Genomic DNA, 24,866 nt, shown 5'->3' on the forward strand with positions numbered 1-24,866 from the left:
AGTAAGATGTCCGTATAGCAATGACCAATTCCTGGACATGCTGCTATTGAAGGTCGTGTTGGACGTATAACCTGCCTGCGCGTTGTCTTGTACACAAAAGATACGTCGCACGTCGCAATAGTCCGACACGAACGAAGCAGTTGAGCACGGGCCGCACCGCAAGCAACATGGGTTTCACATGCTCCTGTGACGCGACTTCAACCTCACCACCATGAAGCCCGGATAGTTAGTTCTCGTGCACTCTGGGGAATAAGCACCATGCACGATGCAGCGCTGGTATAGTCTGCAGTTGTCCGTCCACAGTGTCGTGGCTAACGTGACCATATAGGTCTCACACGATCCGTCACCAGGCCCACCAGTACGCACCTTCCTCTACAACAACGATGCGCCTTTTTACCCCGCACCCCACGACAGTCTTCTCGACGACGACCCTCCGCCGTCCTATGAAGATACAGTTGGAATGATCGGTGCGCCGCCCGGTTATGGCACCTTTCGACCCTATACAGAAGCGTCCTCAATAGCAAGCAGTGAGGTTGAATCCAGTGATCGCGCACTACCCGAGTGGGTTGGCCAGGGTCTGGTTGTGTTCATCTTCACTTCCATCATCTACGGCTTTTGGAGGTTTATCAACGCTCCCGACGACCTCTCGCCCATCGACGGTTGGCCTGGACCTCCTCCGCCACCGTGAAGCTGCAGGTCGACTTCAGCGCCAACTTCGTATACATGTCACACTCACGCACATATCAATACCACTCTACGCCACCAGAGACTCTAGAAGTAGTGTCGTTAGCGCCCCAATTTCGAGTATGATGGGATATGATACACCCAATGTGGTGTGAGATGATCAGAGGCATATCAAGATATGTGCATTCAATCATAGCAGAGCAAGAAGTGTAAGAAGAGCTGGCAACTGAACCGCATCATCTCCCGAGCCGGGCTACCTACTGGGGTCTCCGACATTTATCTGTCTCCTACTAATGTCATCTGTCAGGGATGGTGATGCCGATGTATCTAAACAGTCCTCATTCGTATTGCAAGGAACATACGATGCTTTGGCTAGCATTAGGTGCATTTTGGATTGACGGTACGGTGAGGCAGTGAGGACGCCACCAATGTGCCATATTGTTGCATCTGCTCCTCACGTCGGCACTATTACATGACCATTTCACCATCGTACGTTCATATTGACATCATAACCGATACCAGGTAGATTCAAAGTAGAACTCCAGAATAATGATGCAGACTTTCTGGTGACGAGCAAGGAAATCCCGGATAGACTTGGGTAATGTCCAGAAGCTGCGAATGGCATCAGGACAACGTAACCTTCATCTCCCAGCTGTACTGAGGACCGAATCACTCACCATGAATCTCGCGTCATCTCCTCTTGGATTTATTCACGCCTTTGCAGCTGCAGCCGCCTCCCTCTCCTCTCTTAGCACATCATCGGCATCTTTCTGTAAACTAATGTCCAATTCCCTCCAGGCTCTCTCCTCCCCAATATACATATCAGTCATTGCAAAATTCTGGCCCCAGTAAGTGCCACAGTCTTCTCGAACCAAGATGTGGTAATAATAATGATCGTCGGTTTCCACCTCAAAGTCATAGACTCGCTTGCCCCAAATGATTTCGCAGTTTGCAATTCTGCGCTCAATTCTGCGCTCAAGTGCGGTGGACATGATACGAGGGGTCGGTGCGGTGTTGTAAATGTGACGTGGTTGTGTTATTTTTGGGCGAGTTGATAGTGTAACAGACAGGAGTTTTTGGATCTTGCTCCCTTCAGTGATTTCGAAGAAGAAAGCGATGATTCCGGCATGCATCCAGCACGCCGTGAGGTCATTTCTATATTGCTCGCATCCTATGCAAGATGACATGGCAGCTGCTGTGTGGCAAACAAACCCTTGGTATCAGCATGTTGAGTGCCGCAATGATGCAGCATCTACAACCACTCGCCCGGTTACCACAATCTCGAAAAGAATTCACAGCCCCCCATGATTGTCAACCACAGTGCAGTACCCTCCATCTCAATCCTTGCCCAAGCCGAAAGCTCTGCACCTCGCCCTCACCACCCAACAACAACAACAACATCAACATAACACATGTACACAAACACGCCCTACTAAAACAACAGCCTCAACCCAACCCTCGGGATCCCGGATCTCGCACCGACCTAGCGGCTAGCGCAGCGCGCGTAGAAAGCGACGACCAGCTCGCATGCGCGCAAAAGAACAACCCCAGCAGCCCCAGCAGCCCCAGCAGCCCCAGCAGCTACCCCTGCCGACGTCAAAGTGGGACATTTTTGCTCTCTTCCCTGCAAACAAGAGTGCGACCCCACTTTACCCAAGTTCCAGCCCACTACCCCCTGCCCCCTCTTGCATGCCGCGAAGATTACCCAAAGAGGACTCATGCTGCGATCTCAATCCAGACCCCTGTCACTGCGAATCCACATGCCCATAAACGACGAGGGCAAAAGGTGCACGCACACACCATTGCCCTCTTCAACATGCAGCAACGGGAACAGGGGTCCTGCAAGCAGCAAGAGGGTACGTTTTTCCTTTGACTCGCCAGGGGTAGGCGCGCGCCGTCGCCGGCGTTGTTGGGGCTTGGGGCCTGTCTTGTTGCCATATAAGGATGTCTTGTGCGCTGCTGCGCTGCTGCGCGTCTTGGCAAACCGACGCGAGTCAAGCGCTAGCCCTGCCTGTGGTCCTGTGCTGGGACCCGAGTTGAGATGGCGGGATGGGGGGAATCGAGGAATGGGGGGACTGCGGACGGACGGTGTGAAGGGAATGAGTGCATCTTGCAGAGACGAGATGGCGATCGGCGGGTGACGACTTTTACGACGGTTTTCGGGAGGTGGAGGGTAGAGACGGAGTCGCCGTTTACCTACGGATTACTCCAATCCTACTTATTCCCCGACTCATTCCACTTGTCTGTGCAAGGCGAAGATTTTCGCGATTTTCAACTTCACAGTCTGGTTTTGGTTCATGTTGTTTTATGAATTATTGATCCCATTACGTAGCGTGCACGTTATGGTGGCACAGCAGCCTCGACTCCTGTCGACTCTTCGGAGAAATTCTGACTTTATCCTTGCTCGTGCGTGCGTGCAAATAGCTGCTGAGGCTGAACTCTACCATGTGTTCGCCGACGAGTTCAAGGGCCGATAGCGATGGAGCACACAAGCTGAGACAATGATTATGTACTCAATGTCTCGTCTGCGATGACCACATCAAGATCTTCGCCAAGGCTGTTATGGCTGCAATAGCTATGAATAGACAGGGCAATCATTATGTGGCTTGGTGATATGTCGGCAGATGCAATGTGCTCGACTTCGTGGAACATTCTCATGCCTGTGTGTCCCCTCGTATCATTCCCTGACCACGTCGACCTCTCTTGGAGCCCCAATAGCCTGTACCGAGCTGCCCTTCGCTTCGACACTGCGGATGTGCGTGGTCCTCGTGTGTTCCCAAAGGCCACATGGGGATAAAGCAGATTTCCTCATCTGTACATCCTCCGCAGTCCTTCCACGTGGTCCACTGCAGATACTCGACAAGTCTGTCGATCAGCTCCATAGCTTGGTTACGCATGTGCGACTGTGGCGGGGAAGTGATTAACAGGGCGGTCAGAAGTGTGTCACAGATGTGATTAGCGACCGTGTAGAGTACGAGGTGCGCGAGAGAGGCTGACGATTGCGAAGTAGAAGGAAGCCTAGGCACAACCTGCGCGACACAACGTTGTGTTTCGAGTGTTGCATTGCGATCGGTAGGGTCAATAAAGGGACGAAGTTGTGACTCGAGATACGCAACAAGTGAGTCCTTGTCATCTCGAACGGCTTTGGAAGTATATAGAAAGTGAAGAGGCTTGCTGTACCGCTGCACCACCATGTCGGCGACAGCCTGCCAATCTCGTGACCTTCTTTCTTTGCTCCAGTCCTTGTGTAGTATCATAGCTGTAACGTCGTCTTTTACGCGGAGACGGTCAGAGTCGCTAACATTTTGCAACCTCGGCATTGCATAGTCTGATTGCACGTCGTTGACGAACAAGCCGTCCATATCGGGGTATGCAAAGACGCTGACAAAATTCTCGTGATCCAGAGTCACTCGATCACCGCCAATACCATGGTAACGGGAAGTCACGGCTTTGAGATACGGCCAGCCTTCTGGCCCAGCTGCAAATCCGTTATGCGGCTCCTCTGCCGATACGGGAATCACATGTATCCGCTGTACATGCCTTGAAAAGTCACAAAGAATGATCTCGAAGCCACCTTCCATGCGTAGTATGCCATCAATCTTGCCTTCCCATAGTGTCGCGGTCAAGTTGCAAAGACCATGGGCACGTTCTAACTCTCTGCCCATGGGGGTTCTAGAGTCGGTGAAGTTCAGGAGAAGCATATCTTGTGTGTCGAGGGTGCCATTAGAGGTCTTACCTGCGGAAAGACCGTCAATGTAGAGTAGGTGGAGAGGACGTTGTGGTGAATACGTGTGAAGGTAGCCATACTTGGCTTCTTCGTCTGCCTTCTGTGGCCCGAGAGGAAGTTGTGAATGGCTGTTTATTGCTTCTTGACCAATAAAAACATTTTCCATCTTCCCGTCCTCGTCCTTTGGAAGGCCATTGCTATCTCTTGATGAACGGTGTGGTTGCGCATGTGCGAAGATCAGTGCATGCTCAGGTTCGAAAGCGAGCCACTCCATTCCGGTAACTGCTTCTGATTTTGATGTCCCATGGTACAATTCTGTCCCAGCTGGTACTGTGGCGAGGAAAAATGACATGCCATTATGGTTCAGCGAAGAGCCCCATTGTCGTAAAGAGGAATGAACGGCATTGAAAAGGTGGTTTTGGTATCGCAGCTCTATATCTTCATATATAGCAAGCGCAGCCGGAAGAAGCAAAAGACAAGAAAACAAAGCCGTCGGTGAGGGAAAATGCATATTGTGCTTTACATATGCCTACAAATCATTACTCGAACCAACAGAAAGACAAGTGTTTGTTCGTAGCTATAGTGCGCTGGACATAGAAGCAGAAACCGTGGATGGTGTCGAAGACCTAGACCTGCATTTACTATGGCATACGCATCTGAGTGTTTCGAGGTAGCAGTGTCTGTCCTCAGTGACGCGGCTTTCGAACTTCACCCCGGTAGCTGAAAGCGACAAAGCGTGATCAGATAAGACGACCGTGGCGTGATTGGCTTAAATGTCTCCGGCCTTTACAACCGTTTGAGCGCTGTGGCTTTCAGCAATAAAATTGACGTGTCGTGCGATTAGTGACTGGAGAGGCTAGGCGGCAAAACTTTGCCGGGTCATGTTGGAACTCGTGGGATCAAGCAGATCCGATTGGCGTGGTGCAGGGGTTGCCAGCTCCAGGCACCCTTGGAGAGGCCATTCAGACGACCGGTTGTAGCGCCTTGAGGTCGGCGACGTTGGGTTGTAATGACTGCGCAAACATGGACTTTTGTGAGACATGCATCATGGGGCGGAGTTGGCGTTTGGGGAGTCACGATTGTACCCTCCTGCATCTTCCGCTGTGGACGAGATGCAGACGTCTGTGCAGATGTTGTCGTGGTGCACTAGGGGACTAGACACTGGCGGAGCTTAGGACGGATGCGAGCATGCGCACATCCAAGGATGTCGTTCGAGCTTGGTTAGCATCCAGGAACAAGTGCGACTCTTGTTCATTTTACGTGCCTATGTCGGGCTATTCCGCAGCCTCAAGCCAACGCCACAAGCCCACTGCAGTCTCGGTAGACTCCAAATTGCGGAATTGAGCACCAGGAGCCGTCGGTTGGACGCGGCGAGTCAAGAAAGTCGTTCGATCGAGTATACCGGAATGCCTTTAAAGGATGGGGCCGCCGGGCTGGATGCGAACTTCTGATCTAGTCTGTAGTCCGAAAGAGCGGAGCTAACTCGCTGGCATCATGTCTGCGGGCATAGCGCAGCTTGTGATTGAATACGGAGAGACAGCCAGCGCGCAACTGTGGGTAGTGGTGCCTTTAGCAGTATCGACCGGCAGTGGCTTTGTCGCTGGCTTCCGATGATCGGTTGGAACGGGGTTTGGACGTCATGGAGCATGCTGCTTGTTGCTGGTGGTTCAAAATAGCATTCAAAACTTGTTTTTCCCCATGACCATTAAAAGTGGCACGTTAAGTGTGCAATGTACCAGTAGCAGTAGCTGGAAACAAGCACGGGTGCAGCCATCGCAATGCTTACCCAAACCCGTTGATCAACGCCAGGGGTTTTGCGGATGCTGGCAACCCCATACTCATGCACGGCCGACATGTGGAATGCTCCGCGGAGGCTGTACCATGACCTACGGGCTGAGAGTCATTCCTCGAGTGCTGATCAGAATAATGTGTTGCGACTGCGACTGAGGATTCAGCACATAGTTGTGCCGTGCGCGGCTTGCAGCTCGCAAGGACAAGGACAAGGACATGGAGCTGGTGACAAACATTGCATGAAACGCGCACTAAGCAGGATAAAACAGAGCAATGTGCATGTATAACAACGATCAAGTCTGAACGGGTCGTGGGGGCCATGTGAGCGTACGAGGGCGCAGAACAGCGCAGCAGTCGAGAAATGAGGGTTTCGACTAGCGCAACCCAGATCTGCTAACCTAGACAGCTCTCCACCCAGCCCACTGGACAAGAGTGGGGTATGCTGAATCCCCGTCGGTGTATGGGCTTAGCCACCTGTCTTGACCGGCGTGTGACAGGGGAAGGCATCGTGTTGGCTGTCTGTAATCAATTCTGGACAAGTGGCCGAGTAACCATGGAGACCGCCACCTCGTGGAGGCACAGTTGAGACTCCGAAGATCTCATCAAGCGAACCCGAAATCACGGTCTACGACCCGTCCAGGCAGGTCATCCTGCGCTGTGCGACCGAGACCCTTGTCCTTCCATGCCGTCGACATGGGCTCGGCGTTGTTGGCTGCTTAACGGCCATCAAACGGCGCGGTGACAGGGCCGCAGGATTGCCGCCCGGAACGCATGCCGTAAGCTCGCATATGGATGGATATGGATGCTCAGGTCATGGCAGTCTGTGCAGCAGTGCAGCAGTGCAGCCGCAAACCTTCAAACACTATTGGACTCTACCGTCGACCATGTTGTGCGCTAGTGCGAGCAGGAGCTGAAAAAAAGCCCCTCTTGAGCCATACGTAGAGTTCTGCTTGATGCAGGCCCGGAGCTCGCGATATTGGCGACCTCATGGCGCTTGATCGACTATCGTATGTAAGCTCGCGGGATGGAACCGCTTGGGCGGCCTGCCATTTCCAACGCATGTGCTACCGCGATTTGGGACACGCCCTCATCTAACGTAATAATACCTCCTATTGATCTGTTGACATGCATGTCTGACTGTATGCCATGCATGTCCCAAACTCTTGAAACAGCTTGGCTTGTTGCTGGACCGTGACGTTGGCAGCACCCATGTGCTCGGGTAGAAGAAGAAGACCATGGCAGACGAGATAACGTTGAGAGTCATGGGATCGTGGGCGGTGCAGCAGCAGCGGCCATGGTGTGCTTGTGCTTGATCGCCGCGCATTTCCATGGCTGCTACCTACCCGATCATCTATTAGATCGGAGCAAGAGCCGCTAGTTGTATACGTAGAGATGCGATTCGTGGAGAGGGTCCAGCCACCTAGTAACAGGGTCCCGAGTACCGACCCACTTGAGTGGATGGGTCTGTCAACTCAGCGTGTCAGCCTTGTCAAGGATGCAAGGCCTCCAACTAGCCATTCGGGGTCGCATACCTTTATCCCCCGACCGGGTGTGGACCTTTAGGCTTTTGGCGCGGCCTTGTGTGTAAACTCCGATCGTGCCATCGAGCTTCCGACATGGAGGACCAAAAACCGAGCGACGTGACGGAAATGGCCGCCGATGCATCGAGTTGGTGCAAAACTGGAACAGAGTTTGGGACTTTGGTGCAAAATATTCTCATACGTGGACATCACGCAAAGTAAGCTAGTCTAGGCAGCAATATGCATCTATTCACACCAAGCCCCAACAAGCGTCTAGGGCTGTTCGTAATGAATCCACCCAACACATGCTCTAAAGTCGGTGAACGCCATAATAATGCAGTTGTGTAAAGTACAGAAGAAGCTGCAATCGCAGAAGATATAAAACGAGACATGCAAAACCAGGGTATCATGAACGAAAGTGAAAGCGACTGTATGCCAGCTAGCCCATGGCATGGCTGGTGGATGTGCTCCCTGTTTCCATGCCTCCCGCAGCAGGCATTGCTTCGCAAACGCCATAACGTCGCCAAGACTAGCCAGAAGCGGGACAAGCTCTTAGGTAGAGATTTTGGTGGACGTGGAAAGTGGACGGACGTGGCGTGGGGCATGTCAACTAAGAAGAAGTCGAGGGCGATTTGCGAGAGGCCTTGAGATGTATTCTCTTGACGTGGTCTCTCTGATTGTACTGTTAGCTTTCTATTCCCGTTGGCGACAAAGCATTCAGGCTTACCATGTTGTCTACGCGACTAAACACCCTATCGCATCCTTCCCAGTCACACAGAACGCCTGGGTTGTGTTTTGCTTCGTGTCTCGCAAGGTCCTTTTTACTCGAGAAGCCGCCTCCAGTGGACTGCGGACAGTCGCCGTGGCGGCAAAAGAACGACTTTGTGTGCCGCTTGTGGTGTTTCCTTAGATCGCATCCCCTAGTGAAGACTGCTCTTGAAGTGCACCCTGGATAAGCGCAACTCCATGTGCCGTTCTTGTTAGGGATGCCATAGGCTCGAAGATCTGGCGATGAAGGAGAGAGAGACCGTGAAAGCGCAGGAGGTGATCTCTCTGAGGGGACACTAGATGGCATACCATGGCCGATGGAGGATGAAGCCGAGTGCGATCTTGACGGCCGAGAGCCGTTGAATGATTGTGAGTATAGAGTAGAGTCGTGCGCGAGCATGGGAGGAGACGCCATGCCCGTGAATGGAGGGTACGAGTACGATGTTACCTGGGGTAACGGTACCGAGGGCGGTGATGACCAGAGTGTGTGAGGTGGGTATGGCGAGTCCATCATGGGTCGGTAGTCTTGTGTGCTGTACATTGATCCGTTTCCAGGCATTATGATAGGCGATCGGTGTCCCATGTGGTGCATTGGTGGTGAGTACATGATGCTTGGAGGCGATTGACATGTGCTGGACGGATACAGATGGCCCATGCCATCATCAGGCGCCATGAGCGCTAGCTCAGCTTCGGTTGAGAAGAAGGTCATCCTTGTGTAACGCGAGTGTGTGTAGAGGGCCAAGGGGGATCGTGGAAGTGATCAAGTGTGGTGAAGAAGTGAGGTGTAGTGGTCTTGAAATGGTCGCAAGTTGCAGCAAACGTGGGTTGTATATCATGCAAGAGAGTAGGCCAGTGCGTACAAGCGGGAAGTTCAAAGGATGGGTGAGGATGACCCAGTCTTAAGGCACAGACCAAATCTAGGGAAGGGTATGGTAAGGCTGCTAGTCCGGGGTGTACAGGATTAGCCCGAGAGTGCACTAGGGGCCTCTCCACAACGGTAAGGCTGGGGCGTGAGACTTGTCGAAATGCAGTGGCGGGTAGTGGCGGTGTTGTGATGTCTTGCAGTGCCTGAAACTCGACTGGGCCCTGGGGGAAGGCCTGATGAGACCAAGTTAGCAATTGGGAGATGGTAAGCGGCTAGCCATGTGGCATATGTGCCTCAATGTAGATCCGGGGCGCAGAATGAAGAAGTTTGTATTGGTGAGAATGCAAGGAAAGACAGTTGCTGGCGTCACACATGCACGATGCGAGAGGAGTAGGCAGATGGTTTTGAGTGACGGTAGGCGAATCGGGCCACACTAGTCTGGCTGGCATCCCAACTTGATACCGCTCCATAGTTCACCGTCTGCGTTCAGAGCCGGTGCACAAGCCCTTCACAATTGCGGTGGAAAGCGAGTGAGCCTCGCGGGCCGGCTTGCTAATCCCTGTGAATGAAGGTACCGCGAGGACGGCGACCGCACTGCGCTCTAGCGTTGGCCTGCGAGGCGGCCAACTGAGGTTAGGCTGCTGTGAAAGCTTGTACCAATTCGCTTGAGAAGGATCCTTTGACGACGTTTTATGCGATATCAGACCAAACGGCCCACAGTGCTTCGGCTACCGATTTGTCGTCTGTCCGCTGTCGTCTCTCCACTTCACTCGCGCCCAGACGACGGTCGCTGGTGGACACGGCCAGGGCCATGGGCGGCGGAGAGGGAGGGGGGTGGGCACACAGACGGTGACGGCCATCAGAGCCACAGTCTAATCTAAGCTAGTGCCGCGGGCTGTGGAGCGACATCAGAGGCGGTAGCAGATGAGGGGCAGGATGCGCTTTTCCATGGGTTTGGCCATGATGGACTGCCGATCGCAGCATGGGAGCAAAAGTGACGAAAGCGGGCTGGGTTGTTGTGTCGCTTACGCCGGCAAAAAATTGGCTTAGCGCGCATGGGGACTCACGCCCCGCGCTACTCTTGGGCCGGGAGCCGTGAGATATTTTTATCCCCTGCCGCCTGCCGCTTGCTGGTGCCAGGTTGAATGTTGCCAGTCTGAGTAAGCGACATTGCAAGCCGTCCGTCGGTCGTCTGCCAAACACTCACTTGCTAGTCCCTACCCTACCGCTACATGGAATTTGTCCGTCCACTAACGGCCTCCCATACTGAATGAGCGACCCGTCTTTGCCAAGACCGTCGCCGTCAACTTGTGAGTCTTTGTGATGGCGCTTTGATTGCATTGGAAATCACGAGTTGCTGTCGTCGACTAGTTGCGTGGCATGCAGCGAGCTGCCTGTATTCGACATGGCCCCGAGGCTGAAGGAAGAAACATGGCCAACAAGCTCGACGGTTGAACAGGCGGGATCCACCTGTTGGTCAAAGCCTACAACCACGGTCGAAGCGCCGGATACTTTGGAGCGCTTAGAGCTTCTCGTAAACGGTCGTGAGATGTTGCACACTGCCGACTTCTGTAGTGACGTGAGAACCGAGACTGCCGCACATCAAATGAATAACGCCTGTGTAATCATAGCATTTTTGTATCTAAACCTTTACTGGGGAAGCCATCGCGAGCAGCGGCCAGCGGACAACGCCCGGCGGTTGGGCTGGATAGCTTGAAATTAATATATGCCTTCATGCAACGCATTCCAATCACAGTATACTAGTCACTGGGCAAAAACTTCTAAATTAGACGTTGAAATTGAACTAGAGTCGACGTAGGCTTGTGAGGCGAAAGGAGAACGGTGTGTGTCCAAAGACTGGACGAGGAAAGAGCCGTTGCCGTCTTCGTCTGGCGACTTCTACACTGCGCCCTCGCTCCTGCACACTGAGCGGGGAACAAGACATGAGCTCACACAATGCTACAAACCTCTCTATTCGTGGCCCTCTCCATCTCTCTGACCCCCCAGCACCATCACGAAGGCTGCAGAGTTTGCTTAACGATACAGCCCCCCCTATCGACAGCATCACAAGCGATGCTAACCATGACCCACGATCAACCCACAATACGTGCATACCCACTTGGCAAGAATCTGCTCTCTGAGCTCTCCATAGGTTCTGCATATCCAACTATCTACACTAGTCGAAAGTGTCTGGTCATACCCGTGACCAACGCGTGGCAGTGACAAGGGCTTCTTTACCCGCTCAAGCTGCGTTGAAACTGATCCTGCATATCGAGAGCTCAACAGTACACTGAGGCGAGGCTGACTTTCATCTCATGAGCGCAGTTTCATCGGTCCTATACATGGGGCGAATGGGGTTTCCAAGACACTGACTAGAATCACCATGATCTAATTCTGACCTGCTTCGTGCTCTAGACCAAGGAACTGTCACACACCACGTCACTCTGACCCACGACCTTCCAGTTGATGATTGCTTCTTTCGGGACGTTTGTCCAGGGGTAATGGGCTGGTTCGCCACAGATGGAAGACGAAGGATGCGAGACGTTGTTGGGCTTCCCATTGTGGCTCCGTCTTGAGAGTCATGAAAGGTCATACCAACGGCCCCGGATACCGTGCTGGTGCTCAGACATCTGACGCTCGGTCCGAAAGTGATTGCGAAACTGGGGCTACTGCAATGTAAACTACTCGTCGGATGCCGTTCAGGTCAATGGCTGTTCTACCAGGCACAAGGTCGAGTCAGTGCCCGTGTCAGTGCCGCTCAAGCCCGCTAAGGCATCCCAGAATACGCAGAATCATCCATGGATCTAGGCATCGAAACAAAATATTCCTTTTCCACTGTACATACGTGCCTACGGGAACTTCCTCAAGTGACAGTGACTGCATAACCCGGTATCACTCAGGGGCGAGCCGCTGCAGCCACCAACATCTTTGTTGGTTTACACGCTTCATCAACGCACCGGAATGCATTGCCCTAAACAAGACTACCATAACGCGCGGTAGACGTGGTTTCCAATCAATGCAACACCGTAGTATAGTGTCCTGTGCCAACTAGTGCATCTCCATCACCTCTCTCCTCCAATCTAGCAACCTTTCCGTTGATATCTAAGAATAGATATCACAACTTCCTGTTATTTACTGATGTATCCTACGGGAGAGGAGAGATATAGCAAAGTAGTTGTGAAACGTGGCGGGGTCGGTCCGTTCATCCACACAGCCTCATTCACAATTCCGGTCAAGGAGCTCAAAATCTTCCAGTATCACCATACACACATCATGTGACACTAGGGAGGTTTTCCACGTGTACTCGGTGAATTTAGTGATTGCTTGCAGCTGCGGTCTGTCGGTGGATGTACCACAACAACAACAGGTGGGTCGGGATGCCTAACGTGGGCGCTACGACATCATACCGCAGGACGCCTAAAGATACTCAGCCCCGGGTCTTGACTCGGACCCCATCAAGACTCTGCACGGGCAGTGATTGTGCAACTATTCCCTACAATACCAAGACAACGTCTCGAGGGATCAACGACAGACGATGTGCGGAACGAAGGTAATTGATCGCGAGCATCTACAGCCTGATAAAGCTGTCGGCAAGTAACACAACAAGCTCCGTACTTACAGTCAATTCTCAGTATAGACATCAAGCTGTATCATCCAGCGTTGGCATACTCTTTGGATAGTATTCACATTTGATTCGCACTTCGAAACTCGATACTTGTCAAAAGCCAATGATAGCTGACACGGACTTCAATAGAAACTTCGTCTACGAGTTGATACGAGTATGAATATACTACTTTCCAACTGTCGTCCACTCCTCCACCTGTCGAAAGTCCATGACCTTCCCATCGGCACCATATCTACCCTGCGCATCCCACCAATCCCTCTCTACCGCAATCTCCGGTCGCCACCTCATCACTTTCCTCAGCCTTTCGTCGACCTTAGCCTCGAACACATCAGCGACGAGTTTGCCAATGGCAGGGCACGCCATAAAGCCGTTGCCGGAACCCCCAACTGCTACAATCAAGTTTGATACCTCTGGGTGCTTGTCAAGAAGAAACATGCGGTCGACGGTGTCTGCATCCCAACATATGCGCGTAAAGCTGAAAGGTCGCTCGGCAAACTGTGGCATAGTTTCTGATAAGAGGCGGCGCATGCGCAATTCTGCTTCTCTGGGTATTTCCTCACGCGAGAATGGAACCGAGTGCAACTCCCCGTCATTGACTTCAGGGTTGATGTATCCAGGATGTTCGTCGCAGAGTTTTATTTCATGCTTTTCAACGTCTGGCTCAATGAAGAAACCTCGATCCACACCGTACAAGACAGGTAAATTTCGGTAACGCGCTGCTTCGTCGGCGGAGAGGGGGAGATGCGCCAGTGTCCAAGCTGTGGGTCGAAGTTGCTTTTTGAAGTCCAACAAACGTTCGCTGTTCGCACCAGCTGAGAGTATGATGTGCTCGGCCGTGTACTCGCCTCCGTTGGCCGTCTTCGCACCACGTATCGTGTTGTTCGAAGTGTACAAGAATTCTTCAGTCTTGCCCTCGGTGCCCGTCACAAAATGCACGCCTAAGTTAACGGCTTCCTGGTGCATGGCTTTCAATGTACCACTTGCAAATACCCATCCAGCGCCTTGTTTTTTCCAAAAGCCCCTCCAGCCTGGTAATTCTCCTTGCAGCACGCCTTCTGGCATCGTCTTCTGAAAGTCTTGTTTTGTATTTAGTGCGACAGGTGTCGTCTTTTCGCCTTTTGCGTAATCTAGGCAACGCGCATATGCTCCATCGCTTACCGCAGCCATGATGAAGCCGGTTTCGTGATATAGTGGCGAGAAGAGGGGATCGTGTTTCCAGGCGTGCATGGCGATTTGGGTCACTTTATTCCAGAAATACTCTTCATCGCTGTCAGATGCTGATGGCTCATTTCCCTCTTCGGCGATTTTGTTGATATCGTTGCCGGCGGAGATGGGAGAGGGGAAGGGACTGCCGTCTAGTACAGTGATGGATGTGTGGCCGCGACGTGCGAGCTCAAGAGCTATGGAGCAGCCCCATGTCCCGGCACCTATGATGAGAAGACTACTGTTACTCGTAGATGACATGGTGAAGATGCTAGGTGATGTGTATTCGCTGCGCTGGAGGCCTCATTGTGCGAATTTTGGAGGTGGAGTCGCCTTCCATTTCGAGATGACGGCATTGTGGTCAAGCGAAAGAATCAGCTGATGGTGCATGCATACAGCTGGGCATGCTCGTCTACGTATAGAGCCTCAACAATGATACGTGTCAGACGTAAGCTTCAGCAACCCGTGTCTACATGTAGGAATCCTTGGGAACGCGTGAGCACGTGCAGATAAGGATAAGCTAACGTTAACTTATCGCAACGCGGCCGGGATCCCCGCGGCGACGCATCAAGTTTGTGCCAATGCCACGACGCTGCCTAAGTGTACAACTTGATTGATATGTTCCGCACACGTCAGTCAATTCCTCGCAATCCATGGAGATGGAGCGCATCTGTCAAATCCTCGAGCCAGATACGACTCGCTACTATCAAACATGGTGGCAAGGCCGGTCGGCCAAAAGGCGCAAGCTACTGGACGGATGAGAAGCTGGCGACGGATGATAGATATCCGTTGAGCAGCGCTATGAAGGCAAGGATTCACCCTGATCTTGAACCCAAACTCAGCAAGAGGAGAATGCCAATTGCAGGTGCCTCGGCAAAGGCTGGGGGTGTCCATGTCCGAGCACAGATTGTAAGTCCCGACCTATGCGGTATGTCTTGATCCTGCCTGATGTGTTCACTTGCTGAGAGTGAGACTGACTCGCGTGTGTGTTGTAGACGACGTGCTCAGTTACATTGGGCACTCATTAGATAAGCACAAAGGTTGCGACATTCTTGACATCAATCCTGGTGCTGGGCTCTGGTCGCGAAAACTCCACGACTACCTCCAACCGAGCAGCCATGTGCTGCTTGAACCGCGACTCGACAAGTTCGACGAATTTCTCCGCCCGCTTCTCGATGCGCCCGGCTCCAAATACAAGCTTGTAGACAAAGACCCGACCGCCCTCCAGACATACAGAGACATGATTACCGACGGTGTCTTCCCACATCAGACTGTGCTGGACCCGGAGGATCCAAAGGCCCAGGAGCCTAACAATTCACTTTTGGTGACAGGCTCGCTGGTATGGGACCCTAGGCTTCCAGGAATGGCATTTGACTCCATGGCTAAGCAGCTCTTCATGCACTTTACCAATGCTATATGGTCCAACGATCTCTTCCATGCTTTTGGTCTAGTGCGCACCCTGTTCTGGGTACAGCAAGACGACTTTAGTTCCACAATAGCCGAATCTGTCAGCAACATGCACAAGGCCAACCGCCTCCTTGAGTTGACCCAGAACTTCAACATCATTGTCAAGTCGACACGCACAGCCCGCAAGCTTGGTAAAGGCTCTACTGGACGGGAGCCGCAATACGAGATCGAGAGCACTGTGCGCGCTCTGCAAGCGGGAAGAGAACGCGGCATGGACATCCCACGACATCGACGGGATTATATTCATGAATTTGCTGCCCATGTCGAAAAGGTTTCGAATGGCACAGGTATAAGCAGTAGCGAACAAATACAAACATACCTCAGAGATCAGCACATTGCAGGCCTGCTGGGCACTGGACTTCTGCAGGAAGGCTTCATGGATTACTACGAACAAGTGGCAGCCCTTGAGAAGAAATATCCTGATATTGATTTCGACCTACTAATATCCAAGGATGGAATTAGGCGCAAGAAACAGGTAAACATAATTGGCCATCCTGGCGAGGAAGAACTGTCCAAAATCGTCAAGACCAGTGCAAACATTTACGCTGGCCGGAGGACCAAGCTTGCCGTTGAAAAGATAGCCAACATCGGAGAAGCCATGTACAACCTGGAATGCAAAATCCTCAGCATGGAAGACGGACCCGAAAAAGACGCAGCAATGGTCGAGCTAGAGAAGCTCAATGCGAATTGGACACAGGGTCTGGAAAGCCTGCCCTCAAACTACTACAAAGCACCCACCAGCGAAGTCGACGAGCGCCTCGCCATACGCGCCCCACCTAGCCCGCGCATTCAATGGGACTCCCGTCCCTTCGAGCCCCTCACCATGCGCGGCAACGAAGTTTGGCCCCAATGTCAACTCTGTCTCATTTCCGCCGAGCCCATTCCCAAACAAGCCGGCCAAACTCCAGACTACCCCGAATGGGTACACGATTTCGTCTTCGGACTTTACACCCAGCCCTCTGAAAGCCTCAACGAGGCGCTCGATAAAATGCAGCACGGGCTCAGCGACATTATCGACGACTGTCCTAGCTTAAAGGACCCGAGCAAGGGTGGACGGCTGCAGATGAACCAGCTCAGAGTAAGGATGTTGACCGCGGAAATGGTGCATGAGCTCATACAGGCCTATCAGAATTGGCCCTTCAAAGCACCTGGGAGCGACAGTAATACATTCTACAGGAATAGGACTGGGCAGTCTTTTGGGATACAGGATAAGCCGAATGGGTTGCGGTAATGGAGAGTAAATAGTTGTGTATGATAGTTGTAAATAGCAATGTGTAATTTACCATACGATAAACCTCGTTTCCTAGTGTTATGCATTTCTGTCAAGGGATGTGCATGATATTCGTTGGTCTTGGTAAACAAACAGAACGTAGTATTAATAAAAGAAATCAACTGTACACAGGGATTTGCGGAGAGACAATCATGTGGTTTCTATGTAGAGTTGTGAATTCTCTACTAGTAGTGATACAATGCATCACTTGCCCTTACTCTGGTTCACTACTGCCTCCTGCATGTTCTCCATGGGAGGGATAGCCAGGCAAAACCCTCATTATGATTAGATGAAAGCCCAAATCCAAGAGTCAAAGTATACACCTATCTACAGAAACGGATAAAGACAAGTCTAAAGGGGGAGAAGGATGATAGATTGATCCACGGAAATGTCCGTCTCATATATAAGAGGTCTTTCTTACTCAATCTGTGGAACCGTTTGAACTAGCGGAGGCCCAAGAAATCTTAATTTTCACATATAATATTCTATGATACCCAGTACTTTTCAATGACTTCTCATCTCTGATTGTGCCCTTGAGTACTGTAGTACTCTCCTACAGGTGACCTAAAGATTTCACTTTTAAACAAAATAAGTTTGAACGATTACGGCTCTAACTCGACCATGACTTTTGCGCCCTGAACCCACCGATTTTCCCATGCCCTCAACCTAGCAAACTCATCGTCGCCGCATGGCCTCCCGCCTTCTCTAACTCGACCCTGATCCGAGATGGAACGCCTGCACCAAGCTTTATAATAACCAAGGTAGCTTCTTCGTTTTCATGAAGAAATGATACATAACAGGTTTGCATTACCTCATCCACTTCCATACCAGTCACAGTAATGACTCTGATAATCGGACACCACGTATACTTTAGATAAACCAAATCGCTGAGCAAGGCAGTGTTCAGGTCATCAAACCGGCAAAAACGCAGGTTCAACGTCTCTAGCGACGCAGGGAGATGGCTAGCTTTGTTAAGCTTCTCGAACTCGATTGACATATGCGAGAGACTCTTAAAGCCGCGGAAGGATGGGTAGGTGTAATTGCAGTCTTCCAAGTCCTCAATCTCGTCTTGAAGATTTGGATCACTGAGATCGTAGATGTGATGAAAATCCAATGTAAGGGACTTTAGATTTTGCCTGTGCGTGTCAAGCAATGCCTTGACAAGTTCTCGCGGTGTGACCACCGGTTGGTGGGCTCTATCGAAATGCCACGCGTAACGACTCTCGTCTGGAATGATCAGCTCAAACGCAGTCAAACGCGGACATGCATCTAGTAGTCGTCGCATTGTATAAAACGCTCCTGACCACCAGGCCAAATCCGCAGCTGTACGCGTCAGAGTATTGATTGCGTAAGGCTCGTCCGGCGTGTCTGGTACATCATTCTCAGAGGAGAACTTTTCGAATGATGGGTATTCCATAAAGGGTATGTAGTCGTGTATGTCGACTGGGCCGTCCTCCCACTGTTTGTTCCTGGTATCATCGAGTTAGCTACGTTTATGCCGAGGCTCACAAGTGCATATGTTAGATCTATAGCCAAATTCATTTAGGATGTCGAAAAATATGGGTATTACTTACAAATGGAACGTTTTCAGCTTGGATAAGAATGTGGGATTGAGGACCCGCAATTCATGAAGACGTCGTACCAAGGCGTGCGGTGGCCCAATTTCAGCTGTATAGTGGAGATGCTGTAGATTCGGGAGCATAGCTAGAACCTGTACAAAGAGTGGGTAGAAACAATGACCCGGATTGGTTTCTCCGGGATGGGCTCCTAAAAGCGCTGATGTCCACATGGAAATTAAATCGTGTTTAAGAGTCGACCACTCATAACATACGCCCCAGTCATCGAGCAAAGCAAGTTTTCGCGTCTTCTGAGCCAGCGGCGGACGTTCAATTATGGTTCGGAAGAAGAGTTTGAGAGGTTTCAGAGGGCCTTCCACTGGTACTGCCATCCGAACACATGTGTAGAGTGCTGGCTGCGCAATCCCACAGAACTGGCGTGAGACACGGCATAGGTGAAGCAGCGCTCTAACGTCGGAAATATGGCCTGTTATGAGAAACCAAGCAATGTTGAAAAGGAGCTCGTTGGGTAAATCGGAGATCTGGGCCATCTGGTTGCGTGTATAAAGGGTGGTGGTTAGAGATGGGATGGATATTTTCAGATGGCAATGGCGATGATTACATATGATAGTACCTCTGCCTCGCTAGCACTATTCCAGTAAGCATTCTGTAGCACAACCGTGGAAGAACATCTACAGAAAGTGACTTTGGTCAGCAATGTAGTGGGTCTCGCCCAAAATGCCGTTCCGTATCATACAGGGGACTGACTGTAATTGGTAGCCAAGTGTAGTCTAAGCAATAAGCGGGATTTTGCTGTTTTAAGGGAACTTTCATCTAACCGCCTCACTTCACAACCTTTCCATAAAATAAGGTTTTGCCAACGTTCTTCTGAATGCACTCCGGAAACCTATAGAAAAACCCACTAGACACCTGCTCTAATTGCGCATCGAAGTATCCTTACGTCAGCTTAGGGTCCGTTAAAGCATTAGGTAAGACTGAAAAAGCTCGGTAGAGCTCTCTTCAAAACCGTGTAATCGATGATTCTCTAGTTTGGTAAGGGTCGGTACCGTGGTACTGTAGAGGATATAAAACTATGGTATACTGATTATAACCCAATCGAGCACCCCCAGTTTTCCTGCTGCTACTCATATCCACCAGTATTTGCACTATATACATCGTTGCTAAATATCATGCAAAATGCGATTATCAGGATCAGCATCATATATTCATACCACAGTATCTGTATAACCTTCACCCTCGTCTGCATGGTGCCACACTCTCAGAGCGCCCTGACATGAACCCAGGCAGATATCATGGCTTCATTCAGTCTTACACAGGCCAAGAAAAATTCAGGTATAGTACAATTTCGAGGCGGCATATGCCCCGAATTTTCTCCAATGTCTATACAGTTAACTGTGGGGTTACTACCTAGCTTACCAGACTACTACTGTGAAAAAATTGTGGGCCAACCAAACCAAAAGTGTGCTGTAGCACGGCGGTTAACTGTGTATGGAGGAAGCTGGTGGAGAGGCGTCCCATCGACTGCAGGTACTGCAGATGCTACAAGACTTCGATGTAAGAGCATTCGTTTTCTTCTTCTTTTGACAGGGCTCCTATGGCTGTTGCCCCAAAGGAGATGGTGTACATGTTGGACCTCATGAACACTCCAGGCTAGAATGGATGTGTTAGTAGTTCTTACATAGCTTACGGGCATGTGCAAGCTCCTCTGCATCCACACTCATTCTTATTTGCCTTTTGTGCCTCCTTTGTGTCGAGACGCGGTGAGAGCCTTCACTAGTATTCACGGTGAATCAGGCTTTCCGTGCTCTGATTGGCCAGGCACTGATTAGTCAGCTGCTCCGTGCGCGCACCATAGATATTCTCCCTCCTCCCGTAGCTCCTATACAACAAGTTCACACACGTTTTTTCCACCTTCATCACTTTGCAGGTCTCGTGCGGACCCGACTTCTGCATCTCCGCGGTACGTGGGGGTACCAGAATGACTTGGTGCTTATGTTTCGGACCTTTGCTTACGAAGATGACCGAGAGCATCGTAAGAACTAGAGAAATGTACATCTCTTGGCCCAAAAGAGTTGAAGGCAGTCCTCTGTATGGGGTTGCTTACCGGCACGTCGGAAGAAAGGCCAAAGCTTTTACCCTGCGTTATACTGACTAAGCCTCGATACTGCGGAAAGTCGTATTAATAGCTCCATAGAGTTAGATATGCTGAGAAGCTTGGATACAACTACGTTGATTAATTGCAGCATGTGGGCATCGTGGGGTAGTAGACGGCCAATAGCTTTTTGTGTCTGTAACAACACTTCGGAGACTCTTTGGTCATATGGCTTTCGTAGACACCTGCCCTTGTGTGGGATTTGTGACCCTGGTTTCCAGTCACTTCTAGAGTAAGTAGAGCGAGGATTCGCTGAAGATCATCTCGAGGTCATCGCCGTCCCCCTTATTACGAAGTACAGGCTTTTCGTGCGAATGCTCGTCCGAAATCTCGACTGGCATACCACGGTATCTTTGCCAATCAACACTAGCTGCTAGCTCCAATTATCCTAGAGAGTTGGAGGCCTCAAAGCAGGAGGCGATGATAGTGGTTGGGGTAAAAGTGGAGCTAGCCTCGACAATCATTTGTCAGGCCACTGGAAACGTGGAGTATGGAGAAAACAAAAGGGCGTGTATTGAAAAGCACCTGTGAGAAGAATACGCAACACACTTCTTGCAGTCGTGAGTCTGCCTCGTCGTAGATGCGTAGACTGATGAGCTCTCAACCCCTGTCTTCTGCATCGGCGTAGCTAAAACCAGCCCGGATATATTACTTCCCTCTTCTTGAAATTTCCATTATGTCAAATCGAGCAGCACGGCTAGATTTCCTAGGTACCGTTCCAGAGTTCGTATATACCGAAATATATACCGTTGTATCAAAAGACGCCGCAGACCAACAAAGCATGAGCCTATACCCGGCCTGCGTGCCTCGGTCTCTAGCGCTGCATGTCGCTGTCGAGTTGGAGATCAAGGGCGGAGATGAGTCCGTCCAACGAAAGTCAGAGCTATCGATGGCCTACACTTTGGAAGAATCGGTGATACCCAACTGGTGGGGAAGCAGTGAGTTATCAGCCCACGCGCAGTAAGAAACAAACACCTGTCAAGAAAAGGCCATGACCATACTCGTATCGTATAGCATCCGTCGACCATCATGATTACGCCGGTACCGCATCTAACACATTAGAAGAGCAAACCCCTAGAGACCATAAGTCATATGAGCATGATAACCATCGTAACTAAGCATATTACTCACTCCTTCGTAAGCACCACAGCCTCATGAGACCCGACACAAAGGACAAATCGACAAAAAGCACCACAAACGCAGCAATATTTGCGAGATACCCGCAATCACACATAAAACCACCGCAAAGAGGCCCCAACCACCAACACCAACGCCCCACATCTCCACCAACGCCGCTTCCGTCATCCCACGCCCCATCCCACATCCACACTCACCATTCCTCCTTCGTCCCTCCCGTCCGCGTGGCGAAAAAAAACATAAAAAAGTCCTACCATGCATATCCCAGACCGCCATGCGCAAATCGACATACTAGTGTGCTATGAAGTCTCACCACCTTACTAAGAGTACCTAGTCGCCATCACGCCGTCGTTGAACCGTCGCCTATCCCTGCCATATGACTAGGCCCAAATGGGGAATTTATAACGAAAGTCACCGAGGATCACGTGGCCCATGGTTGGCGGGGGTACGTTTCCACCCGCCCGTACAGTCGAGAGGCACTTGCTTTGACAATGCTCTTTTCCAGAAAGAACCAGGGGTAGGCGAGAGCGGAGCGAGCGAGCGAGACAAGCACACTACCATGTGTATCGAGCAGGCTAAGGACGGGGAGGTACCGCATGCGCGTGTTTCGGCACCCGGGCGTTGGGTGGCATACGACGCAGGTGATGTGTGTTTTAGTACGTCCGCGGCACATGGACCGGTAGGACTTCGTGCAAAAGCTTGTACGCAGGTGGTGCGGTTGCTGTCGCGCCTTATCGGAGCTACTATACGCATATAGTTGATGGTGTAAGTTTGAGGAAAGAATATCGAGTTGTTGCAAGGCCGATGAATCGTAAATCGTGGGGGTTGACATTCCTTCTTCGCAAAGCATACCGGTTTCGAGGCAAGTGAGATGTGAGAGGGCATACTTATTATTGACTGACTGTACTCTTGTGTTGCTTAGTCGTAACGCAGGGGCTTTCTCAGATTAGAGTTTATAGGTTTGCGTGGGTGTGGTCAACCGCGCTCCGATCTTGCTAGCTGCTAGTGGTGGGATCTAGATTTCTCGCAACGTTCCGACCTTGTGTCGCTTACCCTGGTTCCTCACGCGACTTTTCTGACAGTCTTACATCGATATGACAAAGACAGGAGAAACACTATATCGGTGTTTTCGCGTTTGCCCAATTTCCATTAGGCCGTATGCAAGAAAAGCTATGTACATGATGCCGGTAGATAAAAGCAAGGAAAGGAAAACAGTTACTCCGGTGTCGTGTCAGGAAGCCGACTTCCATACCTTCTATATCATTGCTTCATGTTGGAAATAAGACAAGTGAGAGAAGGAAAAACTCCAGCATGTAACCTTGCAAAAAAAAACCCATCTCCGTCAACCGGTGAACCAAAACTCCGTATGCCCCATCTGTATCCCCGAGCCAGACGCCAGTAAACCAATGCCGTTACACCGCTCGCTACACATGACCGTAAATAGTCGGCTGCACAGCAACGCGTCCGCATGATACCGATATCCTGAAAAATGGGCATGTCTTCCGCATATTCGCCATGTCTCCCCCCCCGCCGCCAAGGCGTAAATCAGAGGATGCCGTACGCCCTGCAATTTCAACCCGTTTCGGAACACGTACACGGTAGGAAAAGATTGTTCTGCGCAAGGCGCCACGCTCACACGTCTGTGCATGGTGGTGCGAGCAGCTGATTCGCTTACTGAAACCAGAACCGAGCAAGGCGATGATGCTATGCGCATACATCGAAGCTCCTATTGATCACATAGCTGCAAGGCCATTGAGTGCCTCGCTCAAGTCACGCCTTGCATCGAGCTCAACAATACCATCATGGGGTCTGTAATGGTGTGCGACGATTCGTACCGTTGCCCTGTAAGTCTTGTACCTGTTGGTGTCAGCATCATGATTTTTTAATTACCTGCAGGCAAGACTTACATCAACAGTCTCACATTCGCGCCCCCAGTCCTCGCCGGGTAGTTTCCTAAGCCTGCAAAAAACGCCTCGCTGCCGTCAGCCATACCGCCGCTCAAGAGCGGATCGCCCCAGATGACGTTTGAGAAGCCAACTAGGCCGGTGACATGCTTGGAGTGTTGGTCGATGAGAATGTTCTCCGGGTCGCAGACATTGAGTGCTACGAGACGCGGCTCGATAACCTCATCCAGATAGTGGGCATGTTTACCAACCCAATAGCGTATACTTTCGAAATGTATGTTGACGAGCATATCTTCTGCATCGCGGAGAGCGGCTTCGAGCAGAGCTAGGAATGCTTCGCGCCAGGAGTTGCTTCCCTTTTTGGCAAACACCCGATGTGTCATACCAAATTGAGTTGCTGACAATGAGGTAAGTGCCCGAACATGGGTGCCCAGTGTCCGATCGATGCAATTTTGTTGACTAGGCGTGAGGTATGGTGCAAGTTCGGAGAGTCTCCGGCCGGGCATGAAGGTCGTCATGAGAAAAGGTGTGCCGAGTGGACCACCATGACTGTCATATTTTATGATTTGAGGGACGGGGATTTGAGTGTATTCATGCAGCGTCTCGAGCGTCTTTCGTTCGGTTTCGAGGAAATGCTTCTCATGGCGAAGAAGTCGGACGTTGGAGGCGGGTGGGCATTTGAGCACTAGACTGCTGCCATCTGCGAGTCTTGCGAGGTAGACCTGGTTGAGACGGCCTTGGAGGACTTCGACCTGCTGAGTCGTGATTTTCGATGAGCGAAAGACGGTTCTGATGACTCTTTGAATACTTGGGAAATCGATTGTAGTGACTGCAGTCCGTGAAGATGTCGATGAAGAGGACGACGACGATGAGGTGGTTGAGGAAGGGCGAGCAGGCTTCACAGTACAAGTGCCACGGCTCATAGTTGCGAAGGGATAGACTGCAACATCTAGTGGGGGAAGGTGCATTATGAAGGATTTGGGTACCGATGTACTTAGTCCAGGCGGGAGGTTTAGCGAGATCTGACAGCTGAGGCTTGAAGCTGGTTAGTTGCAGGATGGTAAGGATGCTAAGGACCGAGCCGGTTGATTAAATATATGTATGTTCTATATGGGCAGGCTTGTGCTGGCTCCATATCCATCTTCAATCTTGTACCTCATACTTATGATTGATGAC

General features: G+C 51.1%; 8 protein-coding genes across 8 annotated transcripts; 2 read left to right on the forward strand and 6 right to left on the reverse strand.

The window, feature by feature from the left end:
* Window positions 1-258: 258 nt before the first annotated feature.
* PtrM4_048260 (uncharacterized protein) lies at window positions 259-688 on the forward strand (the record flags this gene model as incomplete). The annotated part of the gene is made up of 2 exons (XM_001936651.2): window positions 259-276; window positions 329-688. The coding sequence occupies 2 exons, from the start codon at window positions 259-261 to the stop codon at window positions 686-688; spliced, it is 378 nt and encodes a 125-aa protein (XP_001936686.1).
* Window positions 689-1,394: 706 nt separating this feature from the next.
* Window positions 1,395-1,676, reverse strand: PtrM4_048270 (uncharacterized protein; the record flags this gene model as incomplete). Its single annotated transcript, XM_066104763.1, has 1 exon — window positions 1,395-1,676. The coding sequence occupies one exon, from the start codon at window positions 1,674-1,676 to the stop codon at window positions 1,395-1,397; it is 282 nt and encodes a 93-aa protein (XP_065959327.1).
* Window positions 1,677-3,338: 1,662 nt separating this feature from the next.
* On the reverse strand, window positions 3,339-4,685 carry PtrM4_048280 (uncharacterized protein; the record flags this gene model as incomplete). The annotated part of the gene is made up of 1 exon (XM_001936652.2): window positions 3,339-4,685. One exon carries the CDS (start codon window positions 4,683-4,685, stop codon window positions 3,339-3,341), a length of 1,347 nt encoding a protein of 448 aa, XP_001936687.2.
* A 3,647-nt stretch (window positions 4,686-8,332) lies between these two features.
* PtrM4_048290 (DUF1421 multi-domain protein) lies at window positions 8,333-9,199 on the reverse strand (the record flags this gene model as incomplete). The annotated part of the gene is made up of 2 exons (XM_001936653.2): window positions 8,333-8,395; window positions 8,450-9,199. 2 exons carry the CDS (start codon window positions 9,197-9,199, stop codon window positions 8,333-8,335), a joined length of 813 nt encoding a protein of 270 aa, XP_001936688.1.
* Window positions 9,200-13,145: 3,946 nt separating this feature from the next.
* PtrM4_048300 (DadA, Glycine-D-amino acid oxidase (deaminating)) lies at window positions 13,146-14,444 on the reverse strand (the record flags this gene model as incomplete). Its single annotated transcript, XM_001936654.1, has 1 exon — window positions 13,146-14,444. One exon carries the CDS (start codon window positions 14,442-14,444, stop codon window positions 13,146-13,148), a length of 1,299 nt encoding a protein of 432 aa, XP_001936689.1.
* Window positions 14,445-14,801: 357 nt separating this feature from the next.
* Window positions 14,802-16,881, forward strand: PtrM4_048310 (Herpes-BLLF1 domain containing protein; the record flags this gene model as incomplete). The annotated part of the gene is made up of 2 exons (XM_001936655.1): window positions 14,802-15,111; window positions 15,179-16,881. The coding sequence occupies 2 exons, from the start codon at window positions 14,802-14,804 to the stop codon at window positions 16,879-16,881; spliced, it is 2,013 nt and encodes a 670-aa protein (XP_001936690.1).
* Window positions 16,882-17,581: 700 nt separating this feature from the next.
* PtrM4_048320 (F-box domain containing protein) lies at window positions 17,582-19,027 on the reverse strand (the record flags this gene model as incomplete). Its single annotated transcript, XM_066104764.1, has 3 exons — window positions 17,582-18,389; window positions 18,495-18,631; window positions 18,752-19,027. 3 exons carry the CDS (start codon window positions 19,025-19,027, stop codon window positions 17,582-17,584), a joined length of 1,221 nt encoding a protein of 406 aa, XP_065959328.1.
* A 4,492-nt stretch (window positions 19,028-23,519) lies between these two features.
* Window positions 23,520-24,658, reverse strand: PtrM4_048330 (uncharacterized protein; the record flags this gene model as incomplete). Its single annotated transcript, XM_066104765.1, has 3 exons — window positions 23,520-23,643; window positions 23,694-24,519; window positions 24,598-24,658. 3 exons carry the CDS (start codon window positions 24,656-24,658, stop codon window positions 23,520-23,522), a joined length of 1,011 nt encoding a protein of 336 aa, XP_065959329.1.
* Between the last annotated feature and the right edge of the window lie 208 nt (window positions 24,659-24,866).

This window comes from Pyrenophora tritici-repentis, chromosome 10 (assembly GCF_003171515.1).
Source record: "Pyrenophora tritici-repentis strain M4 chromosome 10, whole genome shotgun sequence".
Taxonomy (NCBI): domain Eukaryota; kingdom Fungi; phylum Ascomycota; class Dothideomycetes; order Pleosporales; family Pleosporaceae; genus Pyrenophora; species Pyrenophora tritici-repentis.